General features: G+C 36.4%; 1 protein-coding gene across 1 annotated transcript in view; it reads right to left on the bottom strand.

The window, feature by feature from the left end:
* Positions 1-24,206, bottom strand: part of ANAPC10 (anaphase promoting complex subunit 10) — an 87,637-nt gene that overhangs the window by 45,297 nt on the left and 18,134 nt on the right. Inside the window, exon 3 of the mRNA XM_077755926.1 lies at positions 17,240-17,330. Coding sequence (XP_077612052.1) covers positions 17,240-17,330 — 91 coding nt within the window. The remainder of the gene's footprint in view (positions 1-17,239; positions 17,331-24,206) is intronic.

Raw genomic sequence — 24,206 nt, 5'->3', positions numbered from 1 at the left:
ATCTATTCAATGAAATCCTATACAACTATTTCAAATAATCAGACACATATATGGGTTAGGGAAAAAAGCAGATTACAAAAGGTATACAGTATACACAGAAGGACTGCATTTTGGGGAAAACAAAAAAAATATTTAAAGGCATATACACCTACATGTATGTATGAGTATACATTACATATATTTTTATATAAAGACATAGATAGAATCATACAATAATAGTAAAAGTGACTATTTTGGTGGAGCAGATCTATGAGAGAGCTTTATTTTCTTTATGATTTATATATTTTCTGAAAAAAATTTTTTTACATTAAACATGTGCTATTTGGGTCATTAGGGGAAAAAAAAACACTAGACAATTTTAAACATCAACCAAAAAAACCATTAAGAAGTCTATTTAAACATGCTTTAAAAGTTAAGTTCTGGTATAAACTGGCACTAACTTATTAACAATGAGCTCCTTGAACAGAAGTAGTCTGTGTCAAAAGTCAACCAATAAAAACAGCAGGGGATCTGTAGCTCTTAGTGAAGGGACCAAACTTCTATAGCCCAAGCTATTCATCAAAAAGGAATGGGGAAAGTTAAGGACTTTTCTTCAAATAATAAAGACAGATCAAGATGTAAAACATTAAATACCCACGAACTGCTGACAGGATAAATACCATTACCAGGTTTTCAGAAGAGGCCAGAGGTATCAAACTGACATCTTTCTCTTTCTGTTGGGCCAGGAAGGAGACATGAGAGGAAGCAAGGGACGAGGGGAAAATCTGAAGGGCACACAAAAGATCTTTTCCTGATGAGCCTAGAGCAGGCAGTGAAAGGTCATTCTTATTATGGAGAGATCAAAGATCATGAAGATTACTCTTGAAGACTTTTGCTTTTCTTTTTTAAACAAAAGTAGATCTAAAGGACCAAGTTTTCTGCTGCTCAGAGTAATTTTTATCTCCAAGTTAGGAAATTCAAGATAACTTAGTCACTGGAACATTTGAAGATAATCAGGTTGAGCTTAGAAAAGCAAAGAACAATAACAATATGAATAATTATAAAAACAACAGCAAGAGTAGAAAACAGCAAATGAATACTTTGGCCCAGAAGTAAAGCTTTTTATGTATTATTTAATTCACTTCTTAACCTTGGATACAGAAGCTATTCCCACCTTAATATTACTGATTTAAAAAAAAGAAAAACAAGAACACTAAGGTTAATAATAACTGGCTGAAGGTAAAAATGCTAGTATGTAGGCATAGTTGGAGTTCAAAGATGTGTCTATCTGCTTCACATGACCTTAACCACTATCATCTTGCTGTTAATTAATTATACTTAACTCACTCAACAGTCAATGATACCAATTTACAGTACTATGTACATATCTGTAGTTTTTTAAATTTTATCTGCCATAAGTTAAGATCCATGTATTCCCAGAAATCATATTTATAATTTATGCTATATACATAATTTAATTACATTTGCAAAAACTATTACTCTAAAATGTATGCATAAAGCCTTTTTAAAAAATTTTTTTATGTTTTTATTTATTTCTGAGAAAGAGAGACACACACAGTGTGAGCAAGGCAGAGTCAGAGAGAGAGGGCACACAGAATCTGAAACTGGCTCCAGGCTCTGAGCTGGCTGTCAGCACAGAGACTGACGCAGGGCTCGAACCCACGAACCGCGAGATCATGACCTGAGCCGAAGCCAGACGTTTAACCGAATGAGCCCCCAGACGCCCCCACATAAAGCCTTTTAAAATTATTTATTACCTTTATCTCATGGTGAATGTAAAAAATAATATTGCACAGAAAATTTACACATGCTATGTGTCAAACAGCAATGTATTGCGGGAAGATTAAAAGCATAGATTATGAGACATCATGGCAGCTACTTAAATTACTCAAATCATCATTATAATAATAGTCACCATATTCTGAATGCTTATTCTATGCCAAGCATTGTGCTAAACTCTCAGGGTCAAGTTCTGTAAGAAAGGGAAGAGGGGTAACATGTCCCCATTTCTGATGACATAAGTAACAATCCTAGCCTCTTTATTCCTCACCGAGGACTCCCTTTCTTCTCAGAAAGAGTTGCTGGCAGGACATACATGCTGACTTTGTTCCTTCATGCCACAAATTTAATAGGGGCAGGCTCTACCTAGTCTGACACCTTCATGACTGGATGGGCAAGTCTGTTTAATTCTAGGGTTCAATATTAGCAAATACACTTAACTGCAGATGTAGGCCCCTTTCTCAAACATCAGCTTTGTCAGTTTTACAAGGATGATATTTTGGTCTTCACCTGCTGACTCCTGAATAATTTTTCAACTCCCTGGGAACCCATGAAATTGCAAGAGAAGACATTAGTGACAGATATTCTGGGTTGACAACCTAACAGCCCCCTTTCTCTTCTTTCTTCATGGCATTCTGCTAAAAAACTATATTCCCTAGCTTCCCCTAAAGCTAGATATGACCACATGACTAAGTTATGGCCAATTAGATTTAAGCCAAATGAAATTCACCCCAAAGGAAACAATAGGAATAAGTGATGACCAGGGATTTAACAAAAACAGATATAAATAAGATATCTAAACTAGAAGACAACAATTTTAAGAATACTAGCTAGGCTTGAAAAAAGCAGGAAAGACAATAGAGACTCTCTTACTGCAGAGGTAAAGGAACTAATATCTAGTCAGGCCTAAGTTAAAAATGCTATAACTGAGATGCAACCCTGAATAGATGACACAACAAAGAGGATGGATGAAGCAGAGAAATGAATCAGTGATACAGAAGATAAAATTATGGAAAATAATTAAGTTGAAAATAAGAGGGAAAGAAACGTTTCAATCACAAGGTAGACTTAGGGAACTCAGAGACTTTTTAAGACATTTGTATCACATGAGTCCCAGAAGATGAAGAGAGAGAAAAAAGGGGCAAAAGGTTTGAGAAAATTATAGCTGAAAATGTCCCTAATCTGAGGAAAGACACAGATATCAAAATCCAAGAAGTACAGAGAACTCTCCATTAAATTCAACAAAAACTGACTAATGATCTAGACATATCATAGTCAAATTCACAAAATACACAGACAGGAAAGAATCCTGAAAGCAGCAAAGAAAAAAAGTCATTAGCCTACAAGGGAAAACAGATCAGATTCACAGTAGATATGTCCACAGAAACTTGGCAGGCTAGAAGGGAATGGTAGGATACAACCAACATGCTGAATGGGAAAAATATGCAGGCAAGAATACTTTATCCAGCAGGGCTGTCATTCAGAATAAAAGGAGAGATAAAGAGTTTCCCAGACAAACAAAAACTAAAGGAGTTCATGACCACTAAACCAGCCCAGCAAGATATATTAAAGGGGACTCTCTGGGTGTGGGTAAAAAGACCAAAGAAACAAAGACTAGAAAGGAACAGAGAACATCACCAGAAACACAAACTTTACAGGTAACACAATGACACTAAATTCCTATCTTTCAAAAATCACTCTGGGTGTAAATAGACTAAATGCTCTAGTCAAAAGATATTGGGTATCAGAATGGATAAAAACAAACAAACAAACAAACAAGACCCATCTACATGCTGCCTATAAGAGACTCATTTTAGACCTAAAGACACCTCAAGATTGAAAGGGATGAACCATCTATCATGCTTATGGACATCAAAAGAAAAGCCGGAGTAGCCATGCTTCTATCAGACAAACTAGATTTTAAACCAAAGACTGTAACAAGGGATGAAGAAGGGCATTATACCATAATTAAGGGGTATATCCATCAAGAATATCTAAAAATTATAAATATTGATGTCCCCAACTTAGAAGCACCCAAATATACAAACTGATTAATAGCAAACATGAAGAAACTATCAGTAATAATACAATAATAGTAGGGGACTTTAACGCCCTACTTACAGCAATGGACAGATCATCTAAAAAAAATCAACAAGGAAACAATGGCATTGAATGACACACTGGATGAATGGACTTATTAACAGATATATTCAGAACAGCTTATCCTAAAACAGCAAAATACACATTCTTTTCAAGTACACATGGAACACTCTCTAGAACAGATCACATACTGTGTCAAAGATCAGCCCTCAACAAATACAAACAGATTGAGATTATACCATGCATATTTTCAGATCACAATGCTATGAAAAATTTTGGAAAGATCACAAATACATAGAAGCTAAAGAACATTCTACTAAAGAATGAATGGGCTAACCAGGATATCAGAGAAGAAATAAAAAAGTACATGGAAGCAAATGAAAATGAAAACACGACAATCCAAACCCTTTGGGATACAGCAAAGGCAGTCCTAAGAGAAAAAGTACATTGCATTACAGGTCTACCTCAAGAAGCAAGAAAAGTCTCAAATACACAACCTAACCTTAGACCTAAAGGAGCTGGAAAAGGAACAGCAAATAAAGCCTAAAGCCAATATAAGATAGGAAATAATAAAGATTAGAGCAGAAATAAACAATATAGAAAAAGACCAAAAAAACCCAGAACAGATTAACAAAACTAAGAATTAATAAAATCAATAAACTCTGAGCCAGACTTCTCAAAAGCAAGGGAAAGGACCCAAATGAATAAAATCACAAATGAGAGGAGAGAAAACAAACAATACCACAGAAATACAATTATAAGAAAATATTATAAAAAATTACATGCCAACAAATTGGGCAATCTGGAACAAATGGAAATAGAAAGTCAGAATAGAATGATTACCAGTAATGAAATTGAATTGGTAATGAAAAAACTCCCAAAAAATAGTCTAGGACCAGATGGATTCACAAGTGAATTCTACATGGTATTTAGAGAAAAGTAAATACCAATTCTTCTCAAACTGTTCCAAAAAAGAGACATGGAAGGAAAACTTCCAAACTCATTCTACAAGGCTAGCATTACCTTGATACCAGAAGAGCAAAAGACCCCACTAAAAGCGAGGATTACCAGCCGATATCCCTGATGAACCTGTATACAAAATTCTCAAGATACTAGCAAGTCAAATTCAACGGTATATTAAAAGAATTATTCACCATGATCAAGTGGAATTTAAGGACAGCAGGAATAAATCCCACCTGATCGTGGTTCAATGTCGGTTTAATATTTGTAAATCAATCTATGTGATACACCACATTAATACAAGAAAGGGAGATGCAGAAAACCCATTTGAAAATTAGCATCCATTCCTGATAAAAACCCTCAACAAAGTAGGGATGGAACATACCTCAACATCATAAAGGCCAAATATGAAAGACTCACAGCTAATATCACCCTCAATGGGGAAAAACTGAGAGCTTTTCCTCTATAGTCAGGAACAAGACAAGGATGTCCACTCTCACCATTACTATTTAACATAGTTCTGAATGTCTTACCTTCAGCAATCAGACAACAAAATGAAATAAAAGGCATCTAAATCGGTGAGGAAGAAGTCACACTTTTACTATTTGCAGATGACAAGATACTCTATGTAGAAAATACAAAAGTCTCCACCAAAAAATTGCTAGAACTAATACATGTATTCAGCAAAGCCGCAAGATATAAAATCAACATACAGAAATCTGTTGCATTTGTATATATCAATAAAGAACCAACAGAAAGAGAAATCAAGGAATCAATCCCATTTACAATTGCACCAAAAACCATAAGATATCTAGAAATAAACCTAACCAAAGAGGTAAAAGATCCATATTCTGAAAACTATAGAATGCTTATGAAAGAAATTAAGGAGGATACAAAGAAATGGAAAAACATCCCATGCTCATGGACTGGAAGAACAAACATTGCTAAAATGTCTATACTACCCAAAACAATCTACGCAGTCAATGCAATCCCTATAAAAATACCACCAGTGTTCTTCACAGAGCTAGAACAAACAAGACTAAAATTTGTAGGGAACCAGGAAAGACTCCAAATAGTTCTGAAAGATCCCAAAGTAATCCTGAAAAAGAAAACCAAAGCTTTAAGCTGTATTACAAAGCTGTAGTCATGAAGACAGTATGGTATTGGCACAAAAACAGACACATAGATCAGTGGAACAGAATAGAAAACCCAGAAATGGATCCACAACCATAAGGTAAACTAATCTTTAACAGAACAGGAAAGAATATACAAAAAAAAGAAAAAAAAAATATATATATACACCTCTTCAACAAAAGGTCCTGGGAAAACTGGACAGCAACATGCAGAAGAAACTGAGCCACTTTCTTACACCGTACACAAAAATAAATTAAAAATAGATGAAAGACCTAAACATGAGGCAGGAATCCATCAAAATTCTAAAGGAGAACACAAGCAGCAGCGTTTTTTACCTCAGCTGGAGCAATTTCTTATTAGACACATTGCCAGAGGCAAGGGAGACAAAAGCAAACATGAATATTCAGACTTCACCAAGATAAACTTCTACACAGCAAAGGAGACAATCAACAAAACTAAAAGGTAGCCTACAGAATGGAAAAAGATATTTGCAAATGACACATCTGATAAAGGGTTAGTATCTAAAATCTATAAAGAACTTACCAAATTCAACACCTAAAAAAACATATAATCCAGTTAAGAAATAAGCAGAAGACATGAATAGACACTTTTCCAAAGAAGACCTCCAGAGAGCTAACAGACACATGAAAAGAGGCTCAACATCACGCATCATCAGAGAAATAAATATAAAAACTACACTGAGATACCACTTCACACAGGTCATAGTGTTTAAAATTAAGTACTCATTAAACAACAGATGTTGGCAAGGATGTGGAGAAACAGGACCCCTCTTGCACTACTAGGAGGAATGCAAACTGGGGCAGCTACTCTAGAAAACTGTATAGTTTTCTCAAAAAGTTAAAAAGAGAACCATCCTATGATCCAGTAATTGCACTACTAGATATTTACCCAAACGATACAAAAATACAGATTGAAAGAGGTACATGCATCCATCCCAATGTTTATAGCAACATTATCAACAATAGCCAAACTATAGAAAGAGCTCAAATGTCTATCAACTGATGAATGGATAAGGAAGATGTGGTACATACTGGAATATTACTCAGCTAGCAAAATGAATCAAATCTTCACATATGCAACGACGTGCTAAGTGAGATAAGTCAGAGAAAAGCAAATACCAATTCAAAGAGCAAAACAGGATGAACATAGAGGAAGTGGGGAGGAGGAAGGAGAGAGAGAGAAAGGAACTCACCATAAGAGACTCTTAATGATAGAGAAGACACTGAGAGTTGACGGAGGGAGATGGTCAGGGGATTGGCTAGATGGGTGATGGGTAATAAGGAGGACAGTTGCTAAAATGAGCACTGGATGTAGAACGTAAGTAATGAATCACTGAATTCTACTCCTGAAACCAATATTGCACTGTATGTTAACTAACTAGAATTTAAGTAAAAATTTAAAAAATAATCAGCAAACATAACAGGTTTGGGAGGCCCCTGAGCCCTCCACAGGGATGATCACCAGATGTCCATGGACAGCTCAAAGAAAACCCACATGAATGGGTATGTATTAATTTTCATGGAAGCTGCTTTACAGCTTCCATCATATTCTCAAAAGAGTCAGAACTTCTCTTCAATTATACACTACCGTTCTGAAGAAGTGTCCTCATCCAGTCAGGGGATGCCCCCACATCTGATTAATTACCCCTGACTTTGTATCAAAAAAGTAAAGTGAGGGGCGCCTGGGTGGCCATCTAACTACGACTCAGGTCGTGATCTCACAGTTCATGGGTTTGAGCTCCATGTAGGGCTCTCTGCCATCAGTGCACAGACTGCTTCAGATTCTCTATCGCCTTCTCTCTCTGCACGGCTCCTGCTCACACTTCTCTTTTTCTCTCGCAAACATAAATAAACGTTGGGGAGCCTGGATGGCTCAGTTGGTTAAGTCTCTGACTCTTGCTTTCAGCTTAGGTCATGATCTCATGGTGGTGGGATCAAGCCCCACATCAGGCTCTGCACTGAGCATGGAGCCTGCTTAGGATTCTCTCTCTCCCTCTCTCTGCCCTTCTCCTGTACATGTGTGTGCTCTCTCCCAAAATTAATAAACATTTTTTAAAATAATTAAACATTTAAAAAATTAAAGAAGAAAAAAAAGTGAGACTGTTGATGGGTTTTAAAATAAAAATTATTATTTAAGACCAAAAAAAAAAAAACCCCAAAAAATCAGAGATGTCTGCCCATGAGGGAATAATTGCTACAGAGCTTGCCCCACCCCATTCACAACTAAATGCCAGACAATATATATAAAACAATTATCTGCAGACACTGAATAACAGGCTGTAGTGAGTCTGGATAGAATGGAAATAAATGAGGTGAACCCTATGAACAACTAAAGGCAATTTCTAGACTGCAATGGAGGATGGGAACAGCCTAACAGAATGTCTCAGACTCACTAAACTAAGGCAGGAGCTATCTATGGAAAAACTCCAAAAGTCTGCATGGAGTGTCCTGCACATGCATAGAGTGAAACTCTACAAAGACATGAAAAGAACACCAGTTGCTGGGAAAGGAACAATTACTGGGAAGCAGTAAGCCAAACAACTCCCAGAGGTCACAAAGGGTAGGGAATCACTGGAGTTCCCAACAAAGTGGAGAGTAAGAATACCTCTTCAAGTATCTAGGACATTCATTTGAGATTCCAGGAGGGTCAAACTTTAGTATACTTGAGGCTAATTTTGCCCAAGAGAAGTGATTTTAGGTTGGTCTGGGGACCTGTGGAGAACCTCAAGACCCTTTCAGGGGACCAACAAGGTCACAATTATTTTCCTAATAATATCAAGATGTTACTTGCCTTTTTCAGAATCATTCTTTTATGAGTACACAGTGGAGTTTACCAAATGCTGACATGGGATGTTCCAAAAGATTTAATGAAGAAACATAAATGAGACTCAAGCTGTTCACTCTCAAGCCAGACATGAAAGAGATTGACACACAAAAAGTAAATCAGTAACATTCTTCTATTTTTTTGTTTTGGAAGAGACTGTTATTTTTTTTTAAAAAGATATTTATGTTAATAAACTATTTGTAAAAACAAAACAAAACAAAAAAAAAGAATAAACTATTTGTAAAAAAAAAAAAACAAAAAAAAGGATATTTATGCAAACACATAATAGATTAATCATCTCACAGACCAAATATGGCATACACACTATTACTGTAAAGTTTTACTGAAACAAAGCAACACCCATTCATTTACCTACTGTCTATAGCTGCTTTTACACTACAAATTTGAGCAGCTATGGTTTGTAAGGCCTAAAATATTTACTATCTACCTTATTACAAAAAGTTTGCTGAGCCCCGCCCCAGAATAAAAGGTATTCTAGACCCACTATAAAGAGATCAAACCTCAAAAAACATCAAGCTGATATTTAAGTAACTGTTTGCCAGAACAAAATCAAGTCTTTAAAAACAAAACAACAGCACTCAACAAGACAAAATTTACTATATCCAGTATCCAATAAAAAATTACTACAAAGAGTTAGAAAAATGTGACCCATAATGAGGACAAAAATCAGTCAATAAAGATATGGAAAAAACTGAAATGACAGAATTAAAAGAGAAAATATAAATACCTACATGTACACAGCAAACAATTCAAAACTTTGTGGCTTAGGGATGCCTGGATGGCTCTGTCGGTTAAGTGTTGGACTTTGGTTCAGGTTATGACTTCTTGGCTCATGAGTTTTGGAGACCTGTGTCTGGCTCTATGCTGACAGCTCAGAGCCTGAAGCCTGCTTTGGATTCTGTGTCTCTGTCTCTCTCAGCCCCTCCCCCACTCGTGCCTGCTCTCTCTCTCTCTCTCTCAAAATAAATAAACATTAAAGAAACTTTCCGGCTTAAAAAAATAATCATTATTTTGTTTATGAATCTAGAATTTGGGCAGGGCTTGGAAGGGAAGATCTACACAGCATCAGGTGTGGCAACTTGACTTGAGATGTAAAGCATCTGCTTCCAAGATGATTCACTAATACGGCAAGAAAGCTGGTGCTGAGAGTTTAGCTAAGGCTTTGGACTTTGGTACATTTTTTCATGGGCTTCTCCATTTGATGTGGGTTTTCTCACAGCATGGCAAATGGTTCTCACATAGAAGAGAGAAAACGTGGCAGAAGTTATACACTTTTTATGACTTAGCCTTAGAAATCAGTGTCATAACAGCTTTACCCTCAGGCAAGAAATCCACAAGGGCCTGACCAGTTTCAAGTGAGGAGACAAAGATGCCACCTCTTGATTAGGCAGCAGCAAAGTTTTAGAAGAGCCTGTGTATTCAAAAGTAATATTGTCAACCTACTGGAAAATATAGTCTGCCATAAAGATGCTCAAAGACTTAAAAGAAAACATGAGCATAATGTGGGAAAGATGAAAAATATTTTTAAATGGAACTTGTGGACATGAAAAAAAATCTTTAGCAAGAAATTCACTGGATGGGATTAGCAGCAGTTTAAATGTTGCAGAGGACCAGGAATATAATGATATAACTACAGAATCTCTCCAATACAAACCATAGAAAACAAAGAGCTCACATCCTTCATTAAAATATAAAGAATAATAGAGGAGGCTGGATGGCTTAGTCAGTTGAGCATCTGACTTCGGCTCTGGTCATGATTTCATGGTTCATGAGTTCGGGCCCCACATCAGGCTGTGGGCTGACAGCTCAGAGCCTGGAGCCTGCTTCAGATTCTGTATCTCCCTCTCTCTCTGCCCCTCCTCCACTTGTTCTCTGTCTCTTTCTCTCTCAAAAATAAATAAACCTTAAAATTTTTTTTTAATTTTTGGTTAAATGGAAGTAGATGCCTACAGTCTCCTGTGAGGAGAGCACAAGTGGGGAGAGGGGAGAGAAAGAAAGAAAGAGAGAGAAAGAGAGAAAGAATTCCAAGCAGACTCCTTGCTGTCAGTGCAGAGCCTGATGCAGGGCTCAATCTCATAAACCATAAGATCATAACCTGAGCTGAAACCAAGTCAGACACCTAACCAATTAAGCCATCCAGGAGCCTCTAGTACCCGTTATTTTTTTAATGGCATCGGCACTTTGATTTTTCCATTTGCTCTGTTTTTTGAAAATAAGGGAGAAATGCAATAAACTATTCACTCACTAATTTTACAAATGCCTTTTTACAAAGATGTCTAAGTGCTAAAACTGCAGTGCTGCCACAAGATAGGTCCTAGTGTTAATCTGTTACCTAGTACTTTTTAAAAACCTAAAAGTAATTAAAGCATAAAAGTTATGAATAGTCAGCAGTTTGGGGAAGTAGGGAAGCTAATTTGTGTGACCTAGTTTAATCAATTTACAGCCATATATGTGTAAATGGCATTATTAAATTTACAAAGTTCTTTTCATTCAAACTGGTCTTTTTTCATTTTTAAAGAGTTTTTAATTAAATGTTTATTTTCATTTTATTTGTTTTGAGAGAGAGAGAGAGAGAGAGACAGAGAATATGCATATGCATATGCATATGGGGTAGGGACAGAGAAAGAGGGACAGAGCATCCCAAGCAGGCTTCATGCTGTCAGCGCAGAGCTCAGAACCCGAAGTGGGGTTTTGGGGCTCCATCTGAAATGAAATGAAGAGTCAGTCCCTTAACCAACTGAGTCACCCAGGCGGCCCTGTTCAAAGTGCTTTCTAAATAGGATTTATCATTTACCTCACTATTAAACTATCAACCTTTCTTGGGGTGCCTGGGTGGTTCAGTTGGTTGAGCATCTGACTTCAGCTCAGGTCATGATCTCACAGTTCATGAATTTGAGCCCCACAACAGGCTTGCTGCTGTCAGCAGGAGCCTGCTTCAACTCATGTTCTCTCCCTCTAAAAAATAAATATTTTTAAAAAGTGAATTAGTTTAAAAAAAAACTATCAATCTTTCTCTTCAAAACAAGCAAGCCAGTATAACTTTCAATATTTTATTTAACATTCTTCTGTTTCTCGTTATTTCAATAAACTTCTTCATGATATGAAAATCATTATAAATGGTGTATAATTATGAATGGTGTATATTTCTTATTACTTTATCATTACCATGATAAAAATGATAATCAAGATCATATTTAATAAAATTTGCAGAAATTTTGATGACGGCAGACCAAACACAAGCAGAAATTTTATTTTGTTCTGGCTCAGCTTTATATTTTAGTAGTTAACTTTTTAAACTGGTATTACTTTAAATGTTCCATATTAAGCCAAATTACACTCTAATTTTTCTTTGGTAATTCTTTTTTTTTTTTTTTAAATATTTTTATTTATTTCTAGAGAGAGAGAGACAGTGTGAGCAAGGGAGGGTCAGAGAGAGAGGGAGACACAGACTCTGAAACAGGCTCCAGGCTCTGAGCTGGCAGTCAGCACAGAGCCCGACGCGGGGCTCGAACCCACGAACCGCAAGATCATGACCTAAGCGAAAGTCCGACGCTTAACCGACTAAGCCACCCAGGCGCCCCAATTTCTTTGGTAATTCTTAACAAATTTCAAAACTCTTCTCAAGAATACTAACTCTTTACAAACAGAAAAGGCAAAAAACCCTCCCTATTTTCTGCTAAATTACAGTATTATGCACTCAAAGGATATTTCATTTTCTTAGGATATATGACCCTTTCCCTCTTTCCCTTAGCATTTTTTCCCTAATTGCTGAGAGGATCCTCTCTTTCAGTGGGGGAAACTCTTTTCTCTTCATTTATTTATTTAACAGATAACAGTTTTAAATCTATCGTATCCAAATTTTCATGAAGATTATTTCTTTGTAAATTTTCAGCATGGCTGTCATCCCTCTAAAGAAAATCAGAAAAATAGGAAAGTTTTCCAAATAAAAGTGGATGTTAAATGCATGAGTCCTACATGACACTTCAACAGGTAGGGTGTCTAGTCTTGAATTGAGATATTCTAACATTTAAAACTATTTCACAAAGAAACATGGTAAACATACAGCAAAGTGAAAAATAACATATTTTAATTAGACATAATCAGAATCATAAGCCCATAGTGCTTAATATAAGCTTAGAGGGTCAAATGATCTAACCATCTGTACCAGGTAAAATAAATACCCAGATTCAAACTTTTTCTGATGGAAACTCAGTACATTATCTTTGATCAGTTCTAATTTTTAAGAGTCTTGCTTAATAGGGGCGCCTGGGTGGCTCAGTTAGTTAGGTGCACAACTTCAGCTCAGGTCATGATCTCACAGCTCGTGATTTCAAGCCCTGCATCAAGCTCTGTGCTGAAGCTCAGAACCTGGAGCCTGCTTCCGATTTTGTGTCTCCCTCTCGCTCTGTCCCCCACCCCCGTTTGTGCTCTCTCTCTCTCTCAAAAATAAACATTAAAAAATTTTTAAAAAGTTTCCCTTGGGGTGCCTGGGTGGCTTAGTCGGTTAAGCATCCGACTTTCGCTTAGGTCATGATCTCGTGGTTCGTGGGTTCGAGCCCCGCGTCGGGCTCTGTGCTGACTGCCAGCTCAGAGCCTGGAGCCTGTTTCAGTCTGTGACTCCCTCTCTCTCTGACCCTCCCCTGCTCACACTGTCTCTCTCTCTCTCCTAGAAATAAATAAAACATTAAAAAATTTTTTAAAAAGAAAAAAAAGTTTCCCTTAATAAAGGTAAAACTGGTCTCTATGTAACTCCCATCTTTTGGACAAAGGTTTTTCTTTTCACACAAAAGAAATCTAATCCTCCACAAAGTATAAATCCTTCCAATTATATAAAGAGATCTACCATGTCCCCCAGAATCTTCAGCAGACTTGATGTTCCCAGTTTTTATATTATGTTGTTTGGTTTCAATTCCCTAATTATTCTACCCACTTTCTTCTGAGAACATTCCAGGTTTCTTTACCAGTGTTAAAGGGGAAAGCCAAAAGGGAACATTATACACCACGAGGTCTTCCTAGGCTCTACGCTTCCATTTCTGCATTCTAAGATCACATAAGCTCTTGTGGCAGCCACATCACACTGTTAACGAAGATTAAACTTACTGTCAACCAAAACTACTATATATCTTCATACTTCTTGTTTTGTTTTCCTTTCTCATCTCCAGCTTAGGATTTTTTTTGGAAGAAGGGGACACAGGAATGCAGATTAAGTGTAGAATTACAGTTTACTATTATATTTCATCTATTTGAAATAAAATAGCTTATTATCCACTAATATAGGAACTAGTGTCCAAAGTCATTTTGATTTTAAAAAGCACTTTAAGAATAAAACAAAACTTTTATATAAAAAGAACCTTCTTTTATTTTTTATATGAAAAACACTTCCGCTTTTTCAATGATGCAGTCCTAAAAAAACAAAACAAAACAAAACAAAAAAGGGGGCACCTGGGTGGCTCAGTCAGTTAAGCGTCCGGCTTCAGCTCAGGTCATGATCTCACAGTTGTTGGGTTCAAGCCTTGCATCTGGCTCTGTGCTGACAGCCAGCTCAGAGCCTGGAGCCTGTTTCAGATTTTGTGTCTCCCTCTCTCTCTGACCCTCCCCTGCTCATGCTGTCTCTCTGTCTCTCTGTCTCTCTCTCTCTCTCAGAAATTTAAAAAAAAACCTGAATGATGCAATCCTAAAGCTTGTAGAAATGACCACTGGGGACAGGCACCTACACAAAAATGGGATACTGGAGGCTGTTCATAGTGAGGAGTGCATTCAAACAGAGAGTGAGGGGTGTGGAGTAGAGTGTAGCACGGAATGTCGGAGACTATGTGGAAGTGAGGAGAATTCTGAAGAAGAGAGCAGCCAGGTATGGGGTGCTAGAGCCTAAGTGGGGTGATGAAGACATCCACATCACAAGGTAGCAGCATGTAAGAGCCTGTGTCTAATGAGAAGGCATCCACGTTGTACGGCAGCCTATCACGGAGGGTCAAGCCCAAAGGGGGAAAGAGGGTATCCACACCATGCAGTGAGGTTCTGGAGCCAACAAGGGTGAGAAAGCTGGTTTGGCATGCAATGTCAAAGCTCAGGTGGACTGGGGAGTACATCTACACATGAGAGTGACTAACATAAGGTGCCAGAGCCCGGACCAGGAGAAAAAGTTAACTCCAAGTGGGGAGAAGAAGACAGAATGAAAAGGCAACAGTACAAAACAGGCTAAGAGCCTAGGGGGAGGTTCAGGGGACAATGAGAGAAATGGAAGACTGGTTACATACAAGGGGACTCAGGTATATTAAGAAAGGATAAGAAAACTAATCAGGTTCTCATTCATGAAGGAAGGGCTTATAAATACAAAGAAAAAAAAATACTAAAATAAGCCCTGTTCATTCTTGATTGGAACTGAATGTGTCCATATGAATTTATGATTTTATGTGTGTATATGTATAGACTGAGAGATAAATACAGATGTAAATATGTTTATGCATGTATACATAAATATATATGTTACATACATACATCTCCTCACTGAGAAGGCTCAAAAACGGTAACATCCTAATAGCAATTAGCACACCCGAAACAAGATCTGGTTTCTAAGTACTATTCTCCGTTAAAATACACCTGATTCCCTTGGAGAAATAGGGAACAGAATCTTGTGCCAGAACATTTAAGAAATTGCTCAAGTAATAACAGAGACTGTCAAAAAGTAATAGTCAACTGGAAGACTCTCACAGGCCAAGTCTGTATGAGGCCAAGGCAATATGAGTACTGACACAAATGATGTAATAATAAATTTAAAGTAGGTGGTAAAACAGTAACCTCTGAGTCCATGCTGATACTAATCATTTTGATTACTGGGGCACCTGTGTGACTCAGTCGGTTAAGCATCCAACTTTGGCTCAGGTCATGATCTTGCAGTTTATGGGTTCAAACCCTGACTTGGACTCCGTACTGACAGCTCAGATCCTGGATCCTGCTTCAGATCCTGTGTCTCCCTCTCTCTCTGCCCCTCCCCAACTCATGCTCTGTCTCTCCCTCTCTCTCTCAAAAAAATAAACATTAAACAATAATTTTGATTATTAATATCAATTAATATTTTTTAAAAATCAAAGAAACTAAGTGAAGAAGTTTAGTAGACACTAACTTAATCATATAATAGAAGTAAACATTATCATTAATGGGACAGTATGAAAATCATGTACCCTAAGTAGTAAGATGCAATGACAAGGACGTAATATCACTTCTGTGCCATTTTTCCTAAACATGTCTAACCCGAAGTTATTAATAAAGATCAAAGAAACTCAAATTGAAGGACATTCTTTAAAATAACTGGCCTAAGGGCACTGGGTTGGCTCAGTCAGTTACACATCTGACTTCCATACAGATCACGATCTCATAGTTCATGAGGTTTAAGTCCTGGATCGGGCTCTGCAATGATAAACCTGCCTGGGATTCTCTCTCTTTCTTTGTCTCTCTGCCTCTCCCCCATATACTCTCTTTCTCAAAATAAATATATAAGGGGTTTTAGCAAAGTATCTGATATTTTTAGTCTTTTAAAAAAATATTAGGTACTGTTTTTATTTCTGGCATATATACATTTAATACACAAGGGCAGGAGTTGGCGTACTACAGCCCAGTGGGGGACTCTGCCCTCCATCTACTTTTTAAAAATGAGTTTAGAATAGCTAAACTCGCCAGTACGCACTGCCTGTGGCTGCTTTCATGCTGTAATGGCCTGAGTAGTTGCAACAAAGACCCGACAGCCCAGAAGGCCTAAAATACTTATTATCTGGCTTCTTCATAAGAAACTTGCTGCTCTGTACCCTCGGTGAGAAAAACAAACTAAAAATACAATGCCAAAAAATGTTAAAACGGATGATATAAATGGAGAAAGATAACCAAGTTACTGGTTTCCATCTATCTCAATAAATTTAAAGCAATTGAAAAACACATGGTTATTTTCCTTTCCCCAAAAAAGTAAACAATTCAAAACTGAAAATGTCCTTAGAGGTTCTAAGTTAAAACATTTTTTTCCAAATGGAAATACAAACCTGAAAATTATGTGAATTGTCTATACCTAAAGAACTTACTATTATCACGCCGGGTGTATTCACTGTCATGAATTAAGGCATTGTATTAGGTCATAAGCAAAGCTTTGTTTTTCCAAAATAAATCACATTGAGAAGTATATTTAAGAAATCTCCATGTAAAAGGACCTGTGTAAAGTACTATAAAGAATTTACAAAAGCAAGACAGAGTAAACTTAAAACACAATCTAAATAAGCAGAAAAATAATCTCAAGTTTTATAAAAACAAGTTGTGCATTTCACTATAATTTCTATATTTCTTTCATTTTATGTAAATAAGATAGATTACTTTGTCCACTTAGCCTACACAAATCGAAAAATCAAAAATGTTTTACCTGAATTGGATGTTTACTAAATGAGGCTGGGAGCCATCTGATTGCCAGTAAGTTTCGAGATTGTCATCTCGTAACTGATCCACTCCAAATCCTAAAACACAAGTGACGGTAAGTTCTCATGAAAAAGAAAGAGCTATATATTTAAAATATAAAATTACCATATATATTTGTCCAGAAATTTTGATAAAGTGGATGGTCAATACTTTAAACTTTCAATTAGAATTCCTCCATCTTCTTAACCAGATCTCAACTCTTAGAATATCATTTGCACACACAAAAGGTGACATTAGGGCCAACTGTTCTTGGTTGTTGGCTTTAATTTTTAAAGGATATATTCTAAAGACAGCGTGTCTTCAAATCCAGTTTTTTATACTTTCTACAAGGTGGTAATAAGAATGATCCTCATGTCCTACAAAATCAAAATTTATTAAGTTCAAGATGCCATACATCTTTCTTGTGACAAAAAAAAAAGGACATCTTAGAAATATTTTCAAAAGTTACATACATTTTGAAACCAAGTGTTTCAACAATCAACATTCTGATTAGTCAAAAATTAAATTTGCCCAGAATCGCATATCTAGCTATTCTAGATAACGGAAATAAAAATATACTGTATGGTTTTTGATTAAAATCATAATAATGCATACTAATTATATAAATAATTTCATTGTAAAGTGTGGATTTTTCAAAGATATTTAAGAGAAATAGACTTAATTTACATTTTAATGTTTGACTAAGTAGTATATTCATTTTGGATCAAATTCAAAAGGTACAAAAAAGAACATGGTGGAAAGTCTCTATCCTCTCCCACCATCGAGTTTCCCTCCAAATATAATCAATGTTATCAATTTTTTACATATTCTTTCATACATACTATACACATATACAAACAAATGTATAATTCTTTTTCTGCTCTACACAAATAATGGCATGTGATACATAGTTCTACACTTTGTTTTTCTTTTCCACTTATCTGAGAGATTCTTCTATATCAATAATAATTAATAATAGTCACAAAAACAACAATAATAGCAGCAAATACTGGTATCACATTTACTATGTGCCAGGCACATTCTAAAAAATGCAATATGTAAAGAATGCATGTAATATTTAACTCATATAATAACTCAGTTAATCTAAACAGCTCCCACATATTTTAAAGGTTATACAATATCTCACTGTCTGGAAATATAATAATTGTTTAACCAAACCTTTACAGGATACTTAGGATGTTTCCAATATTTTCCTGTTACAAACAACACTGCAGTAAACATCTACCTATCTAAAATTTTCAAATACATATTAGTATTTCTGGAGGATAGATTTCTAGGAATAGAACCCTGAGTCATTTGAATTTTTAATTTGATAAATATTGCCAATTTCTTCTCCAAAATGAATTCTCACCAATAACGTACAAGGATATATATTCCTTTATGTAACCAGTAAAAATTGTGATATTCTGAAATCTTTACACTAGATTTTGAAGACTTTGTATAAAAACATTAAATATTTAATAAGTTTTTATATATTGATTATATATTGAAGTCATTTTGGATATATAGAGACAAAATAAATTATGAAAACTGTACCTTTTTAATTTTTAATAGGGGTACTAGATATTTAAATTACATAAGGTGTTTGAATTATATTTCTGTTGGACAGCACTTCTCTGTATTCATGTTAAAATGAAATTATTCTTTTAAGTATTTACTAACCCGATAGGTAAAAAATTATATTTCAAACTTTCATTGATCATTTATATTTCTTCTTATAGAAAGTACCTATTCATTTTTTTCTTTTTTTTAATATTTTTATTTTTGAGAGAGAGAGAGAGAGACAGAGCACAAGTGAGGGAAGGGCAGAGAGAGAGGGAGACACAGAATCTGAAGCAGGCTCTGAGCCATCAGCACAGAGCCCGATGCAGGGCTGGAACCAACAAACCATGAGATCATGACCTGAGCTGAAGTCGGACGCTTAACCTACTGAGCCAGCCAGGCGCCCCAGAAAGTACCTATTCACAACCTCCTATATTTTCATTGCACTTTGCTCTTTTTATTGATTTATAACTCTTTTACTATTATGGATATTAACCCTATATCTGTTCCATGTGATCCAAATACGCTCTGCCTAGTCTGAGATTTGTATCTTAAATCTTCATATGCTGCCTTTATAGTATATACTAGTGAATGAGAGGTTCTTCCAGAAAAAATAACGTTTGCATTGAATTCTGAAATAAAAAGAGTTAGCTAAGTAAAGAGGTAGAAGGGCAAGGTTAAAGACCATTCAGTAAAAAGAAAAAAACACGTAATGGCATGGAAAAGGAAAAGTGGAATCTATAGGAAACAAAGGTAACTTTGGGGAGCTAAGGCTACACACTGAGCTGCATCAAGAAATGAACCTAAGTCAGATCATATAGACTCTTATGCACTAAGATATGGAGTATAAATTATCTTGAAAAATATGCCAACCTACTGATGAATTTTTATTAGGTAAGTTATATGATCAGGAAATAATCAGATCAGGATCTTCAGATAGATTCTTCATTGTCAGGGAGGGAGAAAGCCATTCTAAGTAATCCAAATTCCAAGTGGTGATAGTCTGAATTCAGACAGTGACCAAGATAAATGTTCAAAAATGGCTTTCTATTGTACCAAAGAAATCTTCTTAAAATATAAAAACTGGGTTCTCCATTACTCACTGTGTAACTCTTAGATCTGTGCTGTGCAATATGGTGGCCATGGGACTACTGAAGAAATAGGGCTAGTTCAACTTGAGATTTGCTATAAGTGCAAAATACACATTAGTATGAAATCCAGACTGTTTCGTTAATAAGTCATATTGCATTAAAACATATTATTACAATTAGTTGCATCCATTTCTTTATCCTTTTTAACATAGATACTAGAAAAATTTAAGTTACACATGCAACTTGCATTATATGTCTACTGGACCATGCTGCCTTAGAACGTGCTTCTATTCTTTCTTTATATGTTACTTATAAGCCTAATCCAGAATATTCAGTACTCCAAGTTATAAGATAAATTATAATATAAAAAGTTGTTTTGCTACTTTTTGTGAAGAGTTCTTAAGTTTTAAGTCCCTTTTTTTTCTTGCCAGTTTATGAATTCCCTAAGAGGAGAATTCAGTTACATGACTCTTCCTTAAGAGCTCCACTGATAAATATTCTATTAATGAAAAGACCTTTCGCCACATTTTATTTTAGCTATTTGGCTAGTTTTTTTCTCTTTCATTTCACAATTTTACAAGTGTGTACTCAAAGAATTTCATAAAATGGTGTTTTTTCTTAACAAGTAAAATAAACATTAAACAAAAAACCTGAATAACTTATCCAGAGTAAGAGCTGTCCTGTAACTCAAGACTCATTATTTCAAGTTTCTTTCTAATTGATATTGTTCATGAAACTCTAACAGTCCAACTAAGTAGGTACAATCTCATCAAGAATTAATCAGTCTAAATCTTTACCTCTGGAATACTAAGTATGATTATCACCTTCTAGTTCTTCAAAATATGTCTCACAAACAGAACATCTTACAAGCATCTATTTATGTGCCAGTGCCATAACTCATTCAGTAAATGTCTTTTCCAAAGCTTCCCATTCAGTGTTATATCTGAATTCTTTTAGTCCAAACAAAAGAACCAGAAGACAGACCTGTGATAAGCTTTGATAGGTATCATGATAACACACTGAAACGATATTATCCAGAAAAAAACTTTCATATGATGCACTGACTCTTAAGGCAGTAGTTCTCACAATATGGTCCCTGGACCAGCAGCATCACTGCCATGTGGGAACTTAACTAGGAATTCTAAACCCACTGTATCAGAAACTTTCAGTGTTAACACATTTAAGAATCTGTATTTAAGGGGTGCCTGGGTGGCTCAGGCAGTTAAGCATCAGACTTTGGCTCAGGTCATGATCTCATGGTCTGGGGGTTCGAGCCCTGCATCAGATTCTGTGCTGACTGCCAGCTCAGAGCCTGGAGCCTGTGTCAGATTCTGTATCTCCCTCTCTCTCTGACCCTCCCCTGCTCACACTGTCTCTCTCTCTCTCTCTCTCTCTGAAATAAATTTTTTGAAAAAATTTTAAAAAAATAAAATGTTTTTAAAGAATCTGAGAGGGAGACACAGAATCTGAAGCAGGATCCAGGTGCTGAGCTGTCAGCACAGAGCCCAACATGGGGCTCGAACTCACGAACCACAAGATCAAGACCTGAGCCGAAGTCTGACGCTTAACTGACCGAGTCACCCAGGCACCCCAACCCTGTGATTCTGATGCCTGCTAAAATTTTAGAACTTTTACGGCAAGTCTTCTCAACCTGGGCACTACTGGTAGTGTGCACTGAATAATTCTTTCAGGAGCAAGGGCTATCCTGTGCATTATAAAGTATTTAGCAGCATCTCTGGCCTCTATCTACTAGTTGTCAGTCACAATCTTCCCCCACTTCTCCAGCAGTTTTATCAAACAAAAAACATCTGCAGATAGTTCCAAATATTCCCTAGGGGGCAAAATCATCCCCAGGTGAGAACCACTGCTCTAAGGAAAAGAAAACCAGCATTCACCTGTGGTTACTGTTGTTGGTGAGTAAATGTCTACTCTTCTCTACCTGTCCTCCATGGGAACAAAATGATTCTGCATTCCAGTCATACTGGAGCTTAATCATGACTTGTTTTGGTCAACACAATGTAAATGAATGTGACACAAGCAGAGGTTTGAAATATGCTTGCAAGGTACAACTTGGCCTTTTAAATGTTGGCACCCCACTAAGACATTGTGCCTGAACACACGGAGCAGGACTGGACCCAAGTCAAAGCCAAGCAAGAAATAAATTTTGTTGTTATGCCACTGAGAGATTAGGGTTGTTTATCACAGACCATTAGTGCAGCAAGAGCTGACTAACACAACATCAATAGATGAGATACATTTGAGTAGCTCAGTTTAGATTGCCTCTAGGAATAAAACCGCCATTTTCACCTCAAGCATATCTTTTAACATAAGTCCTTTCACGTTTGCCAGGGTGCTATTATAACTGGGGCATATGTTTTGACTCTGAAGACACAAAGATACATAATACATGATCTCTGTGGAGTTCATCTATCTAATGCACTATCTATGCTATGACTATTTACATCTAAACTAATTAAAAATAAATAAAATTTAAAATGATTCCTCATTAATACTAATCACATTTCAAATACTCAAGAGCAGGATGCCTGAGTGGCTCAGTCAGTTAAGCGTCAGACTCTTGATTTGGCTCAGGTCGTGATCCCAGAGTCGTGAGATTGAGCCCCACATCAGGGTCCTTGCTGAGTGTGAAGCCTGCTTGAGATTCTCATTCTCTCTCTCTCTCTCCCTCCCTCCCTCCCTTCCTCCCTCCTTCCCTCTCTCCCTTCCTCCCTCCCTCTCTCCTCCCCCCCACCTCTCTGACCCTCTCACTGGCTCTTGCTCTCACTTCCTCACTCTCTCTGTCAAATAGAAAAATAAAGTACTTAATAGCTACACATAACTAGCAGCTACCTCACTGTACAGTCCAATAAGTTCCACTGGCCAGCACTGAGGAACTGAAGCAAATAAATTACAATATAAAGTGTTAAGTGCTATAATAAAGAGATGAAGAAAAAAATACAAGAAAGTGGAGGATAAACAACACACTAGTAAACCATCAATAGGTCAACAAAGAAATCAAAGAAGAAATTTTAAAATACCTGGAGACAAAGCAAAATGGAAGCACAACAGTTCAAATATTTGGGACGCAGGAAAACCAGTTCTAAAAGGGAAGTTTATGGAGATACAGGCCTGCCTCAAGAAACAAGAAAAGTCTCAAATACACAATCTAACCTTAAAGGAACTAAAAAAGAACAACAAATAAAGCCCAAAGTTAGTAGAAGGAGAGAAATAATAAAGAGCAGAGTAGAAAAAAATTAAATAGAATAAAAACACAATAGAAAAGAGCAATGAAACCAACAGCTAGTTCTCTAAAAAGATAAACAAAATTGACAAACCTTCAGACTCAACAAAAAGAGAGAAAGAGAGAAAGACTCAAATAAAACCAGAAATGAAAGAAGTAACAATGGACACCACAGAAATATAAAGGATTGTAAGAACTATTAAAAATTATATGCCAACAAACTGGACAACCTAAAAGAAATGGAAAAAATTTCTAAAAACACATTCTTCTAAGACTAAATCAGGAAGAAATAGAAAATCTGAACAGACTGGTTACTAGTAATGAAATTCAAACAGTAAAAAAAAAAAATCCCAACAAATGAAAGTCCAGGACCAGATGGCTTCACAGACAAGTACTACCATTTAAGGAAGAGTTAATACCTATTTCAAAAAAGAGAAGAGGAAAGAAAACTTCCAAATCCATTCTACAAGGCCAGCATTACACTGAAATCAAAGATGTTACCAACCCTCCCAAAAAAATTACAGGCCAATATCCCTGAAGAATATAGATGCAAAAATCCTCAACAAAATACTAGCAAATGACATTCAACAATACATTAAAAGGATCATTGACCACAATCAACTGAGATTTATTCCAGGGATCCAAGGATTGTTTAATATCCACAAATCAATCAACATGATATACCACATTTTAAAAATGAAGGATAGGGGCACCTGGGTGGCTCAGTCAGTCAGTTGAGCATCCAACTTCAGCTCAGGACATGATCTCACAGTCCAAAAGTTTGAGCGCAGAGTCGGGCTCTGTGCTGACAGCTCGGACCCTGGAGCCTGCTTCAGATTCTGTGTCTCCCTCTCTCTGCCCCTTCCCATCTCATGCTCGGTCTCTCTTTGTCTCTCAAAAATAAATGTTTTAAAAAAAAAAACCCAAAACAATGAAGGATTAAAAAATCATATGATCACCTCAATAGATGCAGAAAAAGCATTTAACAAAGTACAGCATCCATTCATGATAAAAACTTTCAGCGAAACAGGTTTCAAGGG

The sequence above is a fragment of the Crocuta crocuta genome, unplaced genomic scaffold (assembly GCF_008692635.1).
Source record: "Crocuta crocuta isolate KB4526 unplaced genomic scaffold, BGI_CrCroc_1.0 scaffold112, whole genome shotgun sequence".
Classification (NCBI taxonomy): Eukaryota; Metazoa; Chordata; class Mammalia; order Carnivora; family Hyaenidae; genus Crocuta; species Crocuta crocuta.
This window is presented reverse-complemented; position numbering and strand designations above follow the sequence as displayed.